The sequence below is a fragment of the Sorex araneus genome, chromosome 9, assembly GCF_027595985.1.
Source record: "Sorex araneus isolate mSorAra2 chromosome 9, mSorAra2.pri, whole genome shotgun sequence".
NCBI lineage: Eukaryota > Metazoa > Chordata > Mammalia > Eulipotyphla > Soricidae > Sorex > Sorex araneus.
Window position 1 is genome coordinate 59773361 of NC_073310.1, and position 21052 is coordinate 59794412.

The following is a 21052-nucleotide window of genomic DNA, read 5'->3' on the forward strand; positions in this document are numbered from 1 at the left end:
AAGTCCATGATTTTACAGCAGTTCTTATCATTCTGGAGATGCTGCTAAGATGAAAACCTGCCTTTTAAAGAATACTAATAGTCAACCTTGTTTTTATCACTCTTTCAAACTCATTGTGCATGGTAAACTATTGGAACCACATAGTAAATGGAAAACAAAGCAGAGGTTATAATATTTTTTGGGGGGTCACACCCAGCAATGCACAGGGGTTACTCCTGTCTCATGCACTCAGGAATTACTCCTGTTGGTGCTAGGGGGACCATATGGGATGCTGGGAATCGAACTCTGGTCAGCCACATGCAAGGCAAATGCCCTACCCGCTGTGCTATCGCTCCAGCCCCAACAGAGGTTATAGTAAATGATACTATCCTACCCACAGTAATGTAGTGGTTGTTCTGGAGTTAGCAAGTTATACATTCCTACAGCTTGCCATCAAGGAACTGGTGTTCTGTTTTTCATAGCTGACTAACTTTTAAAGTATTCCTGAACAAGCCTCTATCATTACAAGCAGAGCAGATGCTACCATAGGATGATAAGACAGAGACAAAAAGTTCTGCTTTATTGCTCAAAACCTTGGTCTTCTAGCCAGAGAAGCAGCCTTTCCATAAACTTAGAAGAGAAGAGAGGCCCTGTCCCAGACAGACTATGAAATCCACAGGATAGCAGCCAGCCATGGACTAACTATTGCCTGCCCAATGCTGGAAGCATTAGAGATGCACAAACCAGGCAAGCTTGAGTTTGTTTCTCAACTGTTAGATTATACCTCTAATTCTGGGTGGGTGACCACTATTGAGAGATACATAAGAATTTTCTTAGAAAGTGCATACACAATCCCCCTTTATATAGTAACTATATCTCATGTTATGAGTTTTGTAGAATATAGACTCTAACCATCAGTTTATAGAGTCATCAGTTACAATCACCATATATTGTAGGTGAGAGGAAGATTTTAAGTGCATTTTAGACAATAGTTTTACTACAAAAAAAGGTTATTAGTAATTTTGAGTAGTTAGAGAACAGAAAATCCTTGGATCCCACTTCTGAGTATTTTTTGCCTTTTTTATACATAAACTGTTATTCACTTAAGCCTAATCAACTCACCTGACATATTTAAAATTCAATGGAATCATAAACCTTAGATATTTTAATTAAAAAAATTCCCATTTCATTTTTACCTTTGAAGTTTACTACACCAACTGCAGTTGAAGCCAATTTGAGAGGATATGCAGGGGCCACAACTATTAAACTGGAGACAAGCTAGGGAAGAGAAAAGATCAGATTCATCAGACTATTTGGTTACATGAAGACAACAAAACAAAAGTACTGTTCAAAGTGAAGATAACCAGCCCATCCCCATGTCCGTGCAAAACTCAAGATATGTATGCAAGACAAGCACCATTATAATTTGTGGTTGGCAGATTATCAGATATCAAAAGTGAAAAAAACAGAGCCACGTTGATGTGGTAACTTACTAGGTAATGGGGTCATCTCCACTGCTGAAATGTTTGTTATTTTTGACATTTGTAGCTCTACTCGATGGTATTCATAAATAGTTCTTCTTCGAACATCTGTTAAAGAATAAATGGATAAAGGAGAATTGACAAAAGTCTTCATGTATAAAAGAACAGGGTTGTAATTGGGTTTAGAATGATATATATTTTTTACCTGATGAGAATTTAAAATAAAGATGTAAAACAATCCCTGTGAAGAGAGACACTCTGAAGGTCCTGAAAAGCATGTGCCTATAAGTCTTCTTTATGAATGAAATTGAAAATGTTCACTAGTGTCTTCATTATCTCACTCAGTTTCAATACTGACTATCTTTGAGACCTTCAGCTGGGGTTTGCTCTTTAAGCCCATGTTCTCCCTCGATCGTGCATTTCATTTGTTTGTCTCTATTTATCTTTGATTTCCTATTTCCACTCTGGAGAAGCTTGTATTCTCTCTTGAATCCACACTTCTCCCTTTCTCTCTCCTTCCATCGTTCTAAGTAACTTTCTATAAAATTAACTTTTTTAAAAAAATTTTGTTTGGTTTCTGCCAAAATAAGTGATTAATTATTTTTAAACTTTAGTATAAATTTCCATAATAAAAGCAAAAACAGGGCCTGAGCAATTGTACAATGGTAGGGCATTTGTCTTGCAAGTAGCTGGCCCAGGTTAATTTCTGAAACCCCATCTGGTTCCCCAAGCACCACCAGGAGTGGTCCCTATGCATATAGCCAGGAGTAAGCCCTGTATCTCCCCCATCTTCAATAAAGTAAAAGTGAAAACAGAACCTCAATCATTTTGAAAACCCAGTACTGGAATTTATTAAACACAGAGAATCATATCAGGGAAGGTGTAATTAGCACTTACATCGAGGGGAGAAATTTATGGTTACTCGTAAGCAAACCTAGCCGTGTCCCTGAGGAATAGGCTAGCTGGAGGTTTTGACAACAACTTTAGTAATTAGAAATCAGAATATAAATATAAGCCGACATATTTTATAATAGAATATGGCTTGAAATACACACACATATGTATTTAAATAGACCTGGGTCTCATAATAAGAAGCTTGCCTTTTGGCAACTGTAAAAGTAAAACTAATGCTATCAGTATTCATTTAGCTGTGGGAATATTTATTATGACAGGAATTTATTCCTGAACACTATAATATATATTGGTAGTATTTCAGAAATCATAAATTATTTAAGAAATATTATAGTATCCAATCTTGGGGAGCAAAATGTCTTAGTGTTCTTGAGCAATCTCTCCGGTCTAGCCTCAATCTGATTATTTCCTGTGTGACCTTGGCTTGCTCGTTAGAGTTTCTGCAAGTCAGTTTCCTCTTTCATAAGAGAGAGATCATATCACCTCGATTATGGAGTTGTTCTAAGAATTAAAATGAGACACTGTAAGTAAATTGTTCAGAAAAATCCCTTTCACAATGTAAACAGCAACTGTCAGATACATTTTTTCATCTGTTTTCAATATGGTGACCACAGACACAGGTCATACGCTACTTAATGCTACTTAATGCATAGGCCTATAGGACTGTAGGTTGGATCCCTGTAGATCTAAACTCACTGAAATCACATGAAGATGCTAAATGAAAACTTCCAGAAACTTACACATTACATTAAAAAAGAAAAGTTTTTATTAAAGCCTGTAGTTCCAACAATAATCTCTTAGAAGGAAAGCTGGACTATGACTACCCCCCAAATAGTGAGCTTCCTATTATTATGTGTTCAGGAATTGTAGATGCCAACGTATTCAGAAGGTATGAGTTGTGGAGGGAAATCAACATCTACTCATGTCCTCACTGTTCTCCATAGTCCCACTTACTCCCACTCACATCATTTCACCCATTTCTGCTAATCCCCCATGAACATATATACTCCAGAAAGGGAAGGGGAGGAGGTGGGGGTAACAAATGATTCTGGAGCCAGTCACTGAGTATGTTAAGTTCATGAAATTGAAGATACCATACTAATACTCTAACTTTATTTTTCTAGTATAAGTGGAAGTATAAAGATTTTATCAAATATTAGAGAAAATGCTGCTCCTATGGAATTTAGTAATGCATCTTAAGGAATATTAAGATTCCTAGGAAAACCATCTTTTTTTTCTTGATGATTGTTTAGGCATATAAAATTATCACCTAGTTTTTGCCTTTGTCTAAGGAGGATGTATTTCTAAATCAAAATTCAAAATACTGCCTTCCCAGATATTTTGTAAAACAATTTAGAGCTTGGAAATGGGATAAAATAATAGGAATTTGTCATACGTTTATAGATATGGAAGAGTTATGGGGTCTTCTCCATATTCAAGTCTGCATCCTATCATTTTAGCAGGTACTTAAAATACTTTTCTTTTAATCTCAAATTATACTTTGTGAAGTTCAAACTACTGACAATGCCAGTGAAACCGCTGAGAGATAAACATTGACCATCCACAGAAGTGTGAGAAAGGAGTGACCTATTTGGTATGCTAGTTTTATCATCTGTTCAGATATCTCCAGCTATTGGGAGGATATAATTTTAACAAAATTAAATTAATAAAATTATTTTTGTTTGATGACCTGCCAATTAATGACAGTTCCCAAATGTTCTTTGCTATTTTATTTCAGAGATATTCTTGTCAAAAGTAAGTGATTAGAAATGTATTTACTGGTAGCTTCTGCCAATATAAGCTTTTATTTGACTCCAGAAATATATTAAGCTCATGTGTCTTCTTTAGACAGCCAAAATAATGCTGAATAATTCAGTCTCTGTGATAATGATGTAGCTTTGACATTTTCACAACTTTAGGAAACTAAATCCAACTATTATACTTACCCTGTAAGAGGAAAGAAGTTAAAAATTAAAATTTGAACAGATTAGCACATTTATAATATTGTTCCATAATCTGAATATTAAAGTGATATGATTCAAAGTGTAGCACCAAATTGCAGGTTTAGGATTCTGAAGATCCGCAGGAGGGGCACAGTGATCAAATAGACATGACAGGAAATCTCCCTGATATATATATATATATATTTGAGCTAACAAAAAGCAGGTTTGACTACCATATGGCAACGTTGTCTCTGAAAAGTTAAAACTCAAAGAGGGAATGTATTAGTAATTTACTAAGCTGGCCAATCTAATATTATATAAATATTTTAACATATTATCTCAATTATCACATTAATGATTTGCTAACTTTTTCCACGTTTATGACGAATTCAGTGCTGAATGACTGGCCAAGTAATTGTTTCTGTTTTTTCCTAGCTTTGCTTGAGCTCCCCATATGCCACTATTCATTGAGTATTCTTTGATACAAATAGAATTTATCAGTCAATTATTAATTCATCCCCAGCATAAAGACTTAGAAACAGGAAAAACTTTTGGGACTAAAGGCATAGTAGTGTAGGTAAACTGTTTGATTTGTATGTAGCTAGTCTGGTTTCAAACCCCAGCATCCTATATATGCCCCTAATATATAGGGGTGATATAGGATCACTCCCTATATATGAGTGATCCCTGGATATAGAGTCATGAGTAAACCCTGAGCACCAAAGGGTGTTACTTCAAAATAAATGTAACATTAACTGTTTTGAGAAAAAGAAAGAAAAATGACTCGAGAAAAAACAAACAAACATGATTACAATAGTAAATGTCTCTTATACAAAAATGTTTTGCATTAACAGAATTAGCTAATTGGAGTCATTTTATCACTTACAACTAGAAGACATGATAGTTCCAAATATTTTCCTAAGTCCCTCTTTAGTTCTAATTCTATTCAGCAATAATAATGTAAGTTAACATTGGATAAGGCATTAATTTACATTTGCCAAACTCAGGATTATTTTAGATGAAGAAATTTTGTGTCTAGAAATTCTAGAAAATTAGCTATTTTAAATCAACGAATAAGATTTCAAATATTTAAATTAATAATGAATTTTTGACATTTTATTTATTATTTTAAGGGCCATACCCAGCAGTTAACTGGGGGCCTGGATCGTCCCCTATTATCTTGGCTCAATGGTGCTGGCCTTATAGCTCAGTACTAGGGGCATAGCAATGCTTGGGGTCACTAGGGCCACTCTGGTGGTGCTTAGGGACACTCAGGAGGTACTGAGGACTGAACCCAGGACCTCATACACAGTAGGCATGTACTCTGCCGTTGGATTATCATATAGGCATCATCAATTTTTGCTTATTTAAAAACATCAAGTTAGAATCAGCCAAAGAAAGCACATTAGAAACGGACGTACTAAAATCAGAAAATGTCATATTGCATAACACTTTCTAAAGTTGAAAGTTTGTGAAATATGTTTATGGGAAAATTTTCTGATTCCTATCTATTTTTTTCCTTTTGCTGAAACTGGGTAAGCTGCTGTACACCCAAGAATCTAAGTACCTAATGAAGCTGTGCTATAAAGTGTGGCAATTTCACCTTCCATAAAATGAATAATTTTAAAAGTTTTTTTCCATTTTTAGGGAAAGAAGACAGCTTACCGAAGGATCTGTAGATCAATCTGTCCTTAAATGAATAAAAAGGCTCTGATAACCTTGAAAATGATAAGTGAGGCTCAGTTCTCATGAAAGAATTTAATTGGGTTATATAAAATCTGCTGAAGAAAAAGTGCCTTTAAGTTTTTCCATGATCTTTTTTTTCAGCGAGACAAAATGATTTTACTTAGTTGGCAAGAAATTAAAATGAATGTGTCCTACCACAAAACCAAACGAACAAATTGTTTTCTCTGGGAAAATAGCTATAACAGAATGCTTATATTGGAAAAATTTCTTTTTAAATAATATATACCCTTCCAATGGCTTTAAAAATGCTAGGCCTTTTGTTCACTAAATATTACATAAAATTTTCAATTTTATTTGAATATGCATATGTGGGTTACTACTGCCCCTCTGACATGACAAACCACCAGCCACATGTGGTCTGTGCAGCCATAGTTTATAGTTCATATTCAGAATATTTTAGCAATGTAATAAGTTCAAGTTCTATTTGACAGAACTTTTATCACTGTCACTGTATCACTGTCATCCTGTTGTTCATCGATTTGCTCGAGTGGGAGCCAGTAACATCTCCATTCTTCCTAGCCCTGAGATTTTAGCAGCCTCTCTTTACTCTTCTACTCTTTATTCTTTACAGCCTCTCTTTACTCTCTTTATTTCCCAATGGTGCATGGGAGGTGCTTTTAGGGTCAGGGGAATGAGATCCATCATTGTTACTGTTTTTGGCATGTTGAATACGCCACGGGGAGCTTGCCAGGCTCTGCCGTGCGGGCAGGATACTCTCAGTAGCTTGCTGGGTTCTTCGAGAGGGAGAACTAGACAGTAAGTGGTCTTGAACACAACAGTTATTTTTACATTTTTTTTCTTTTTGGGTCACACCCAGCGAAGCACAGGGGTTACTCTTGGCTCATGCACTCAGGAATTACTCCTGGCGGTGCTGGGGAGAACATATGGGATGCTAGGGATCGAACCCAGGTCAGCCGCGTGCAAGGCAAACACCCTAACCGCTGTGCTATCGCTCTGGCCCCTACATTTTTTTTTAAAATTGAAGTATCATTGCATTATAACATTACATAAGACTCAGATGTGTATAATTATAACTTAACATCTACATATACTGCATTAAGTTCTGTATTAAAAGTTTAATTCTATCCTTCACTCTAAACTTGATCCCTTTTGCCAGACTTATCAATCCTCCTTCTTTCATTTACTGAACCATTCAAGTGTAATTTAGTATTATAGCCTGAAAGTTTTCTTTCATTTTATTAATTTTTTTTTAGAATAAAAGCTTAGGATATTCTGAATAATAATAGGATATCTTGTTTCTTTCTGCTTGGGATTTTTTAAGCCTATAAACATATTTTGGTCAATTTATTAAAAAAACTGCTACCAGTGTGTACACTTAAAAAGAAACCACATATATAGCAAGTGATACTCAATGTTTCTCAAAGAGTTTACAAAATATTTTACAAATATCTGTCATTTTTCCTTGAAAATGTTTGTATTTATTAATAAGGTGAGAGCTATAATAACACAGTAAGGGCACAATATAGCACAAACAACTTCAATAAATTTAAAACAACAGATGCTGATAAGGCAGTGGTTGAGGCTAAAAAGTGTCTGTTATCATACAGCTGGGGAGACAAATGAAATGGAATATTCTAAGTGATTCAAAATGAGTCAGCACCAAAACATGGAAGAGGACAATTTCAAGCAGCCCAATTGCTTTGCAAATGGTGCCTAGTAGCCAAACTTTGCACGTAGTGTCAAAGTAACTCACATGAGTAAAGCGGCACTGCCTGAAGTTTCAGAATCAAGGAACCACAAAGGCATGCAGGGATTTTCTGGGTTTTCTGTGGGAAATGTTATGCTACTTAAACTCAGAAGATGGAGAAAAGGTGAAACTGACAGGGAAGGTCAGTACCCTTGAGATGAAAATGGAAATTCAAAACATTAAGTAAGAGGAAGGAGAAATAAACAAGGAGTGAGAAGCCTCAGGAGGACTGTGCGTTTAACCAGGAAGACCTACGGATACTGTATAAAAGGGACCAAAGCTGAAGCTGAGAAAGAATTACTGAATGGAGCTATTTAATAAGAAATTATGGAAATTACACATGATCTATGATTACATGGCAATGTTAAAACTTTCCAGTAATCAAAAGACAATCAGAGCCACAGTGAAATATAATGTTTTGCATATCAAGTTTGCCAGGCCTGGAAATGACAATGCTATCCCAGAGTGTTTGGGAAAATAGGATATCCAATATAATCAGGTGAGGGAGTAAATTGGCACAACCTTTAGAGAAAGCAATTTGTCAAAGTACATAAAGAACCATTACCATTCACCAGATCCTTATTCATTTTTTATGAATCATATTATGCATAAAACCTAAAAAGAGTCCTGTTTTCTTTATAACATGTACAGCAGATGCTAAGACAGGTACATCAATTATGAAATCAAGGAGTTTACGGCAGCCTTTCACAGCCACATATTTACACAGGTGCTTAGCGTGTAGAAAGAAATTATAGTGTATATTACAAGAAAAACTGGTGGTAAAAATGTTAATTGCATAAAGCCTATTTGTCTTATGTGTATGAGAGCTGTACATACAAGCAAAAGATGTGATGCAGATAAAACATTTATCTGTATGCCCCTTTGGCAGATATACAGGAAAGTTGCAATTTCATGTTTGCCTTTTTTCTTAGAAATTTTTGTATGCTAACCTGCCCAATATTTCTCATCAGAAGCATGTGTTTATATTCACATTCCTATAATGAATACACACAGTCTTGTGTGTAGAGCTGTTTTAAAGCATCTACCCAATGGAATCTGATCTTTAGCAGTTTTGTTTCTGAAGTTCTGCAAAGTTTTACATGCAAAACAGAAAGCTATGTTGAGACATACATGCACAGCAAAAGGCAGACACAAGATGGCAAAAATGCAAATGAGATCAGAGAAATAATGAACTTCAGACAAGATGGGAAGGTATTTTTTAAGCAAAAATTCCCTAAATTCTTTTCATGAGCTGTTGGGTCATCTTCCTATCAGTCTTTTTAAATTAATAATGTTCATGAGGGTTGATAGACAGTAAAGAGATTGAAATACAAATATTGTATTATTTTGTGTCAGGCACACAGCATATCTTGGGTACAAAGATAATTACTAAACTTAAAGAAAATACTCAGTCTCAAGATCAGTATTGCCATGTCACATTGTTTAAACTTTGAGCCCAGTTACACTTTTTGTATTTGAAATATTATGGCTAATCTTACTATAATTTTCCCTCTTTTTCATAAGAATGAAGATAATTTCCCATGTTAAACCAGAACCATACACTAAGTTAAGTGTTTGTAACCCCCCCTTGATACTATAAATATCTATTTAAATGGCAAAAGTTAACTTTTTAAATTAGGCTGTAAAGAGACATCACAGAACAGAACTTTTTGGAAGCACTTAAATATTGACAACTTTGGGGGTTGTTGGTATTATTATGAAGAGATTCAATGAAATCTATGCCTTTAATAAACTAAACTCACCTGACAGATTTTCTAATGTTTTCCTAAACCTTCACAGAATCTGATAAAAATAGCTAAGAAACTGTCATCCCACAGGGAATAACTGTTTTCAGGGTTGAAGCTCATATTCCTGTGTTGGCATGGCTATATTATTTAAGCTAAGGATCTAGGTTCTAATAACCACATAACCAAAAAAGATTAAAAGAACAGAAAGTGTATATCTTATGAGAGCAAGGTGCAATGTAATGTGTCTTAGAATAGAGAAGAAATAAAATCACCCACTACTTAGGATAATCATCAGTTTCCCCTGAAATTTACTCAGAAGAATAAAAAGGGGTAAAAGAGATGAAGAGCTCAAATTTCCTTTGAGGACGGCTTGTAATTATTGGGGGTTGTTACATTAGGAAACACAACTTTGAAAAGGCTTAGCTATTTTATCTAAATTCTAACTGCACTATTAACACACAAATATCTAGGAATGATCTCATTTCTTAGGAAAAACTAATACTTGCGTAATTTGTATTACTTTAATCAAAGGCTGTAAATCTGAGCCCTCTATTTCTTTGACTAAAACACAGTGCAATACTATCTCTTTTTTTGAAGAAATACAGAGTAATAGACACTGTCACATATACTTGATATAGGTGGGAACTGATTGATAAAAGATTTAAATGTATTTCCCAAAAGAATTTTTAAACAGAATATACCAATTCCAGTTCTCTGGTGGAGCATGGTCCCATCTAACAATAGGGATCAATGGGTTAGAAATTCAAAGCTTGCATTCCTCCTTTGTGGAGTTTTTCAGATTGAAGGATGACACCAATAGGAAACTGGAATGCCCTTTCCACAAAAGATTGGCCAAGGAAAGCTCTCCTTTGAACAAAAAAGCTTGAGTAATTTTTCTTTATTAGATGAATACTGAATTCCAAACCTTAGATATATTCTAGTCTTAAATTTCATATAAATTTACCAATGCATTGAATAAAATTTATGTTTGTGAAGGATATTTCCCCCAATTATAATGGTGGAGTGAGAGTAGAACGGGTAGGGCGTTTGCCTTGAATATGGACGACCTGGGTTCGATCCCCGGCATCCCATAAAGTCCCCTGAACACCGCCAGGAGTAACTCCTGAGTGCAGAGCCAGGAGGAACCCCTGAGCATCGCCAGATGTGACCCCAAAAAGAAAAAATAAGGCTATTATTGTATACTGGCTATCATTGTACTCTCCAATAATAACAACTATTATTATGTAACAAGGAACACAAAATTAAATTTTGGAACTCCAAACCTTTGTACAATTTTATCATGCCTATGGATTTAATGACTATATAAAAGTACTTTTGTAAAGAAAGATTTACTTTGCATTTTTTCTTTAAATGCTTTGTTAGAATATTGATGTCTTGTGAAAAAAGTTGCAAATATAATTATTTCATGGATGAAAAGAACTGCCAAATTAACCAAATCTTGTGTTTCTTTTTTCTTGGCAATAATCAATGTAAGTCATGCTTGATTTAACACCTCTGATAAAAAATTTTCAGAATACTCCTATTCAATAGGACTCAATTCTGGTTCTCCTAGACTCAAGTCTCCTGTTGAACAGTTCTGTCAGGATATTATTAGGTGGTTACACTAACACATTCTTTATTTGTTCACAGTACTATTCATTTAATAGTGAGATATTTATATTTAATATTCACTTAATATTCCTGAGTCAATGAAAGCTTGAATCTGATCTCCAACAAGTTCTCAGACACTGCGTCCATGTATATTCTAGTTCCTTCACTAACCTAAGTGCAACACTGTCATTCTAAAACCCAGTTAGTTGTATGAGAACCAAGAGTTAGAGAACCAACCAACCTAGCCATAGCCACTCATTGACTTTCTATCATTGAGAGATGATATAATTAAAACGAATATGAGCTCAGGACCAAAGTACACATACATGTGGTAAGTTAAGTCTACCACTCTAATGACACAAAAGTAGGGAAAGAACTTTGGACAAAGTGGAGTGGGGCTACTTAAATGTGACACCTGTTTACAGTCATCATGCCTTGCTTTAAGGGCAAACCTAGCACAGACAAGTAGATACTTTCAATACGAACACACTGATGTATCTCACAGAATTCAGCATGACGTAGAGAAGGCTTAAGAAACAGATGTGTGCAGGCAAGTGATGGTGAACTAATGTCCAGAATGACACCAAAGACATGTTATTTCTTTGTTCTTTGATAAAACTTTGTTCTAGTTTGACTAAAGTAAAACTAGACTAGATATAAATTATTTGTATTACAATAACAAATTATCTATTTTCTTCTTGTGTATTTATAGAGTGCCAACAGAATTTTTATTGACCTAAATTTTACTGCTTATATTTTCATATTCCTATAAATTCCCAAGAAGCTTTAAAGAAGAATATTAGATATGAAATGGCACAAATCTGCTTTTTTAATGGTAAGCACATATATACATTATTCTTATTTATTATTATAGTATCATTTGGGGCCACACCCAACAATGCTCAGAAGATATTCCTGACTGTGCTCAGGACTGACCCTGGTGAGGCTCAGGGGACCATGTGTGCTGCTGGGACTGAATCACTGTTGGCTGCATACAAGGCAGGTGCCAAATGCCCTGTCTGGCCTTGAGCAATATATTTAAATTAAACAAACAAAATTTAATACACTTAGCAGTTTAGTAATATGTCATTCTTCTATGCCTTTCTTACATGTAAAATAAACATATCTGTGAAACTGAGCTAGCCATTATAAAGAATTCAAAATTACTGTTTTGGCCTGAACATGAAATTTTATTTTATCTAAATTATTAGCTCAAGAGTAACAAGAAGACAGAAAATTCTACTTCAAATTATAAACCAATGACATAACAAGTAATAAATAAGTAACAATTAGCTGAGTGGTTCTATATTTCAGAGTTGCATCTGTTTGAACTCAACCTTTTATCTTTTAGCACATTTATTTTTTTTTATTTTGGGGTCACACCTGATGATGCTCAGGGGTTATTCCTGGCTCTGCACTCAGGAATCACTCCTGGTGGTGCTCAGGGGACCATATGGGTTGCTGGGAATCAAACCATGGTTGGCTGTGTACGAGGCAAACGCTCTCCCCACTGAATTATCACTCTATCCCCTTTTTAGCATATTTAAAAATGAATTTTGATACTGTGATATACAATATTGTTAATGATAGTTTCCTCTTGTATTCCATCACCAGTGTACCCAACTTCCCTTCCTCAAGAACCCCTATGCCCTACACTTTAACCCCACCCCAACTCAATTGAGTGGATCAGTTCCTCAGTGTGTTGCCTTTAATGGACCACTACAACAGCCCCCGAGTTTGAAATTACCCTTCATTTACATACTGGGGATTTGCTGGATCCTGTGGACAACGACAAATGCATCAGACAGCCCCACCTTCACTGGATGATTTGTTGAACTTATCTGTGTGACCAAAACAGGAATCTGAAAAACAAAAATCATATTTCTATGTGTTAGATTTGAATTTCAATGAGGGATGAACATCATATATATGTACATATATATGTATATACATAAAGCAGCCATGGTGCTGCTGGGAAGTACTGAGCTACTGGGGACCTAACCCAGGGCTTTCCACTTGAGGAATATAGCTTGAGTCACATCACCAGCCCCCCCCACCATTTTATTCAACTGATAAATCAGAAGTGGAAGGAAGGAAGGAAGGAAGGAAGGAAGGAAGGAAGGAAGGAAGGAAGGAAGGAAGGAAGGAAGGAAGGAAGGAAGGAAGGAAGGACGGACCAGAAAATGAAATGCTATTTGATGGATTAGAGTGACAAGAGGATTTCTGGTCTTCAAAGAGAGATTTATTTGATAATGAAGAAAGTTTTTCATATTAGAAAACTCATAAATACTGAAAAATTTCATATTTATCATGCATATAGGCATACCAAGCCTGCATTTCTTATTGAAAATACTTTCAAAAAAGAAATGCTCTGTCTGCGTCCCCCGAGTTTCTGAAGTCACTCCCTGCTCTCACTGCGCACCCGTCTCCCGAACCGGCTTGTAACTGCGCACGTCCATCAGGTACGAGGACCATCCCTCGGCCACGCCCTCCCGTCCCCCCCATCAACAGGAAGACACTGGGGGCGTGGCCTGTGTCTTAGTGGGCGTGGTCTAAAGTGGGCATGGCCTCCTCTCAGAGCGGCCAACGCTAACGCGGCCACAGTTATTCTTTCCTACCTCAGCTCAATCGGTACTGTGTATTCCTTTGAAAACTCACTTTTGCGATCTCAAACACTTACGCAAAATAGCCATTACCTTAGGCTGACAGTATAAAAGCTATCAGTGAATAAGGGAAGTTTAGCACAATCGGAACCCCTTCTTCCCACAAAAAGGAAGAGGAATAAATAACTACAAGGTTCCAACTCGACACTTCCGTGACAATATGAAGAAGCAGCGAAAATCCCCCCCGCGAAGAGAGGGGGAAGAAGAGATACCAGAAACCTCAACAGGGGCTTCTCACATCTACGACCTCTCAGATAAACAATTCAGAGAGGAAATCTGGAGGAGAGTCGACCTACTCCAAGCAAATATGGAACAGACATCCAATAAATTAAGGGAGGAGATGAATGAAGCGCTGGAACGGTCTACCAAGAAAATACAGGAAGAAATGAGAGCAGAAATGAGAGCAGAAATTTCAAACCTTCGAACGGAAGTCTCACGAATAAAGGAATCGGTAGATGAAATAAAAATCTCACTAGATGCCCTCAACAGTAGAATGACTACAGCCGAAGACAGAATCAGTGATCTGGAAGATGAGCTGCAGAAAGCTTATAGACAGCAACAAATCATGGCCAAAGACCTCAAAATGGCTATAGAGCAAATCAGAGCCCTGGGGGATGACTTCAAGAGGAACAACATAAGAATCATTGGAGTACCAGAACCGCAGGGAAGCAACCCCAATGAAAAAAACACAGTCAAAGATATCATTGCTAAGAAATTCCCAGAGCTGGAGAAGGCAGGCATCCAGATACAAGGAGTCCGAAGAGTACCAGCAAAAAGAGACCCGAATAAAAAGACCCCAAGGCATATCATAGTCAGAATGACGGATACCATGGATAGAGACACAATTCTGCAAGCAGCAAGGGCAAGGAAGGAAATCACATACAAAGGAGCACCCCTCAGATTTACGGCCGATCTGTCAGAAGAAACCCTCCGAGCCCGAAGACAATGGTGGGACATAGTGAAAAAACTCAACGAAATGAATGCCTCACCAAGAATAATTTATCCAGCTAAACTCTCACTCAAACTCGAAGGAACCATACACTATTTCTCGGATAAACAACAGCTCAGGAACTTCATAGACTCAAAACCAATCTTGAAAGAAGGTCTAAAGGGGCTACTGTAAGACAAGGAGGAGCCCCATAAGAACAACAAATCCCACAGAAAGATGACACAAAACCACAGCACAATAATCTCTCTCAATGTCAATGGCCTAAATGCACCTATCAAGAGACACAGAGTGGCTAAATGGATCCGGAAATTAAACCCAACATTCTGTTGCCTGCAAGAAACACACCTGAACAAACAGAGTAAACATAGACTCAAAGTCAAAGGATGGAAAACAATCCTCCAAGCAAACAACCCCCTTAAAAATGCTGGAGTGGCCATCCTGGTATCCGACAACATAGATTTCAGGATGAAAAAGATCAAAAGGGACAGCGAAGGTCATTTTCTGTTTATCAAGGGATATGTACAACAGGAAGAAATCACACTCTTAAACGTATATGCTCCTAACAAACGACCGGCTAAATATTTAAAACGACTCCTAACAGACTTCAAAGAGGACATCACTAACAGCACAATTGTAGTCGGAGACTTCAATACGGCCTTATCACCTCTAGATAGATCCACAAGAACAAAACTCAACAAGGAAACACTGACTCTGAATGAAGAAATTGAAGAGAGAGGCCTAATAGACCTATACAGGGCCTTACACCCCAAAAAGAAAGAATACACATTCTTTTCCAGTGCACATGGAACATTTTCAAAAATAGACCATGTACTGGGCCCCAGAACATACCTCAATAGAATCGGAAAAATAGAAATTGTATCAACCATCTTTTCAGACCACGATGCGCTGAAGGTAGAAGCTAACCACCCACAAATACGGAAAATCAAATCAAACACCTGGAAATTAAACAATTCCATGTTGAACAATGAGTGGGTCAAGAAGGAAATCAAGGAAGAAATCAAAAGATACTTAGAAACAAATGAGAATGAAGACACGAGCTACCAAAACCTATGGGACGCAGCTAAAGCCGTGTTAAGGGGAAAATTTATAGCTCTCCAAGCATTCCTCAGGAAGGAAGAAAGGACCCACATAGATAGCTTGACTTCACGACTCAAGACCCTAGAAAAGGACCAGAAAAAGGACTCCAAACCAGACCGAAGGAAAGAAATAATAAAAATTAGAGCAGAAATTAATGACATCGAACCCAAAAAAACAATCCGAAAGATCAATGAAACAAAGAGTTGGTTCTTTGAGAAAATAAATAAGATTGATAAACCGCTAGCAAGACTCACAAAGAAAGAAAGAGAGAAAACTCTAATAAATCGAATCAGAAATGAAAAGGGGGACATCATAACAGAAACCAGTGAGATTCAAAAGATCATTAGAGACTACTTTGAAGGTCTTTACGCCACAAAAAAGGAGAACCTAAAAGAAATGGATGGATTCCTTGATTCCTACAATCTCCCAACACTGAAGAAAGAAGACCTGGAATACCTGAATAGACCCATCAATGTTAAGGAAATTGAAACTGTAATCAAAAACCTCCCCAAAAACAAAAGCCCAGGCCCAGATGGTTTCACTGGCGAATTCTTCCAAACATTTAAAGAAGACCTATTGCCTGTTTTCCTCAAACTTTTCCAGGAAATTGAAAAAACAGGAACTCTCCCAAACAGTTTCTATGAAGCACATATCTCCCTAATACCAAAAGCAAACAAAGACACCACTAAGAAAGAAAATTACAGACCAATTTTCCCTGATGAACACCGATGCGAAGATCCTCAACAAAATACTAGCAAATAGGATCCAACAACTCATCAAAAAGATCATACATCACGACCAAGTGGGATTCATCCCAGGGATGCAAGGCTGGTTTAACATTCGGAAATCAATCAACATAATCCAGCATATCAACAAAAGTAAAGATAAAAACCATATGATCATATCAATAGATGCAGAGAAAGCATTTGACAAGATCCAACATCCTTTCATGATGAAAACCCTCGCCAAAATGGGGTTTGGAGGAACTTTCCTCAAGATAGTCGAAGCCATCTATCACAAGCCTACGGCAAGCATTATCCTCAACGGGGAAAAACTAAGGGCCTTTCCTCTGAGATCAGGCACAAGACAAGGATGCCCACTCTCACCACTCCTCTTCAATATAGTACTGGAAGTACTTGCGATAGCTATTAGACAAGAAAAAGAGATTAAGGGCATCCAGATAGGAAGGGAAGAAATCAAACTCTCACTATTTGCAGACGACATGATACTATATCTAGAGAAGCCTAAAACCTCTACTAAGAAACTCTTAGAAACAATAGACTTATACAGTAAAGTTGCAGGCTACAAAATCAATACCCAAAAATCCATGGCCTTCATATATGCAAACAATGAGGCAGAGGAAAGGGACATGAAAAAAGCAATCCCATTCACAATCGTGCCCCAGAAAATCAAGTACCTCGGAATCAGCTTAACCAAGGAAGTAAAAGACCTTTACAAAGAAAACTACAAAACGCTACTCCATGAAATCAAAGAGGACATGAGGAAATGGAAACATATACCCTGCTCGTGGATAGGGAGAATCAATGTTATCAAAATGGCAATACTCCCTAAAGCATTATACAGATTCAATGCGATCCCTATAAATATACCCATGACACTCTTCAAAGAAATGGATCAAGCAATCCTAAAATTCATATGGAATAACAAACGTCCAAGGATAGCTAAAACAATTCTTGGGAAAAAGATGATGGGAGGCATCACCATCCCCAATCTCAAACTTTACTACAAAGCAGTAACAATTAAAACAGCATGGTACTGGAACAAAGGCAGAGCCGTAGACCAATGGAACAGGGTGGAATATCCCTACACACAACCCCAAATGTATAACCATCTAATCTTTGATAAGGGAGCAAGAGATGTGAAGTGGAGCAAGGAAAGCCTCTTTAACAAATGGTGCTGGCACAACTGGACAACCACATGCAAAAAAATGGGTTTAGACCTTGACCTGACACCATGCACAAAAGTCAGATCAAAATGGATTAAAGACCTCAACATTAGACCACAAACCATAAGGTACATTGAAGACAAGGTCGGCGAAACCCTCCACGATATTGAAGATAAAGGTATCTTCAAAGGTGACACGGAACTAAGCAATCTAGTAAAAACAGAGATCAACAAATGGGACTACATTAAACTAAAAAGCTTCTGCACCGCAAGAGAAACAGTGACCAGAATCCAAAGACTATCCACAGAATGGGAAAGGATATTTACACAATACCCATCAGATAAGGGGTTGATATCAATGGTATATAAAGCACTGGTTGAACTCTACAAGAAGAAAACATCCAACCCCATCAAAAAATGGGGCGAAGAAATGAACAGAAACTTTACCAAGGAAGAAATACGAATGGCCAAAAGGCACATGAAAAAGTGCTCTGCATCACTAATCATCAGAGAGATGCAGATCAAAACAACCATGAGATACCACCTCACACCACAGAGACTAGCACACATCCAAAAGAACAAAAGCAACCGCTGTTGGAGAGGATGTGGGGAGAAAGGGACCCTTCTTCACTGCTGGTGGGAATGCCGACTGGTTCAGCCCTTCTGGAAAACAATTTGGACGACTCAAAAAAAAATTAGATATTGAATTCCCATTTGACCCAGCAATACCACTGCTGGGAATATATCCCAGAGAGGCAAAAAAGTACAATCGAAACAACATCTGCACATGTATGTTCATCGCAGCACTGTTTACAATAGCCAGAATCTGGAAAAAACCCGAATGCCCCAGAACGGATGACTGGTTGAGCAAACTTTGGTACATCTATACAATGGAATACTATGCAGCTGTTAGAAAAAAGGAGGTCAAGAATTTTGTAGTTAAGTGGATGGGCATGAAAAGTTTCATGCTGAGTGAAATGAGTCAGAAAGAGAGAGACAGACATAGAAAGATTGCACTCATCTATGGTATATTAGAATAACAGAGTGGGAGACTAACACCCAAGAACTGTAGAAATAAGTACCAGGAGGTTGACTCCATGGCTTCGAGGCTGGCCTCACGTTCCGGGGAAAGGTCAACTCAGAGAAGCGATCACCAACTACATTGTAGTCGAAGGCCATGTTGGGGAAGGGAGTTGCGGGCTGAATGAGGGCTAGAGACTGAGCACAGCGGCCACTCAACACCTTTATTGCAAACCACAACAGCTAATTAGAGAGAGAGAACAGAAGGGAATGCCTTGCCACAGTGGCAGGGTGGGGTGGGGGGGAGATGGGATTGGGGAGGGTGGGAGGGACGCTGGGTTTACGGGTGGTGGAGAATGGGCACTGGTGAAGGGATGGATTCCCGAACTTTGTATGAGGGAAGTATAAGCACAAATAGTGTATAAATCTGTAACTGTACCCTCACGGTGATTCTCTAATTAAAAATAAATAAATTTAAAAAAAAAGAAATGCTCTGTAATATTTATGCTCCTGGGATATTTTATTATATATATATATATATATATATTTTTTTTTTTTGTTTTTGGGTCACACCCGGCGATGCACAGGGGTTACTCCTGGCTCTTCACTCAGGAATTACCCCTGGCGGTACTCAGGGGACCATATGGGATGCTGGGATTAGAACCCGGGTCGGCCGCGTGCAAGGCAAACGCCTTACCCGCTGTGCTATCGCTCCAGCCCCATTTTATTATATATTTATTTTCACTTGTATCACTTGTCATCCTGTTGTTTAGATATGCTCGAGCGGGCACCAGTAACATCTTCATTCGTCCCTGTCGTGTGCTAGCTTAGTCCAATGGTGTCTGCTCACTCCAGGAACACGATGAGCATCAAACCATTTGTTAAGGGTTTTGGGGAAGAAGTCTGGCCATCTCTTAGGTGGGCGGCCATGCATTCTTTTGATGTCCTGTTGGTAATAGCACTAGTCCAGTGGTCGTCTCTAAATCGCATTACGTGTTTGGCCCATCTGATTTTCGACACCTTAGCAAAGAAGACAGCATCCCTGATTCTTGATCATCGATGGAGATTGGAACTCCGGATTCCTTCTCTCACTTGAGTGAAACGTAATATTCCAAGCGTAGCTCTTTCGATTCCTCTTTGGAAGACTCAAATAGTGTTCTCATTCTGTTTCATAGGGCCCAGGTCTCTGAGGCATATGTTAGTGCAGGAAGAATGGTGAAGTCGAAAAGATGTGCCCAGAACCAGAGGTTCTTCATCCTTTTAACAACTTCTTCTATCCGCTTCAAGGTGTTCCAAACCACTCTCTTTCTCATGCGCAGTTCAGGTGCCAGGCCGTTTGTCATGGTGAGTTCTTGACCCAGGTACACATAACTGCTGCATTCGGTTATGTTCATTCTGCTGAGAGCAAATGGAATATTAGGAACTAGTCCATTTCTCATGAACATTGCCTTCATGAGATTCAGCTGCAGTCTGACCTTTCCACACTCATGGTCGAAATAGCCAGCATTCAGACTGCTTGGCTGATAATTGGTGTTATTAGAATGATGCCATCAGCAAAGTGGAGGTGGTATAGTTGCCAACCATCTATCTTCACTTCCATTCTTTCCCATTCCAGTCATTGCATGACATTCTTGAGGGTGGCACTAAAGAATTTTGGTGAAATGGTTTTGCCCTGCTGAACCCCTCTCTTTATGTCAATGATCACTTCCTTATAGAATGGTGAGGTTCTGGTGGTGAATCTGTAATACAGCTCACAGATGATCCTGATGTACTGAGTTTGAACGCCCTGTTTGGCTAGGGCTTTGATGACTTCTTGTCTCAACAGAATCAAAGGCCTTCTTTAAATCAATGAATGCTAGACAAACCGTCATCTCAAATTCTCGAACAACCTCAATGATCTTGGTCACCGTGTGAATATGGTTAATCATGCTGAATCCTTTTTGGAACCCAACTTGCTCACATGGTTGTCCTTCATCTAGTGTTCTGCCAATCCTGTTCAGGATGACTTGAGTGAATAACTTGTAGATAACGGACAACAGGAAGATTGGGCAATAGTTGCTGGTGTGGATGTCTCCTTTCTTGTACAACAGGATGGTCCTACTGGTTTTCCTTTGGGACAGAACCTTGCATTCATACAGGTAGCATTTGAGGAGCTGAGCCAGTGTACTGATGAGTACTGGCAGCAGATTCTTCAGGTTTTTGGGTCTGATCTTATCTGGACCAGGTGCTGTACACTTCTTTAACTACAAAATGGCGTGTTAGATTTAAGAAGAGAGAATGTTGGGAACA

At 37.9% G+C, this 21052-nt stretch overlaps 1 protein-coding gene across 1 annotated transcript in view; it reads right to left on the reverse strand.

Annotated features, from left to right (window-relative positions):
• PLXDC2 (plexin domain containing 2) overlaps nt 1-21052 on the reverse strand; it is a 410249-nt gene that overhangs the window by 89314 nt on the left and 299883 nt on the right. The window contains exons 7-9 of the mRNA XM_004605351.2: nt 12891-12990; nt 1473-1568; nt 1176-1257 (exon numbers count right to left, since the gene is read on the reverse strand). Of these exons, the coding sequence (XP_004605408.1) occupies nt 1176-1257; nt 1473-1568; nt 12891-12990 (278 nt within the window). The remainder of the gene's footprint in view (nt 1-1175; nt 1258-1472; nt 1569-12890; nt 12991-21052) is intronic.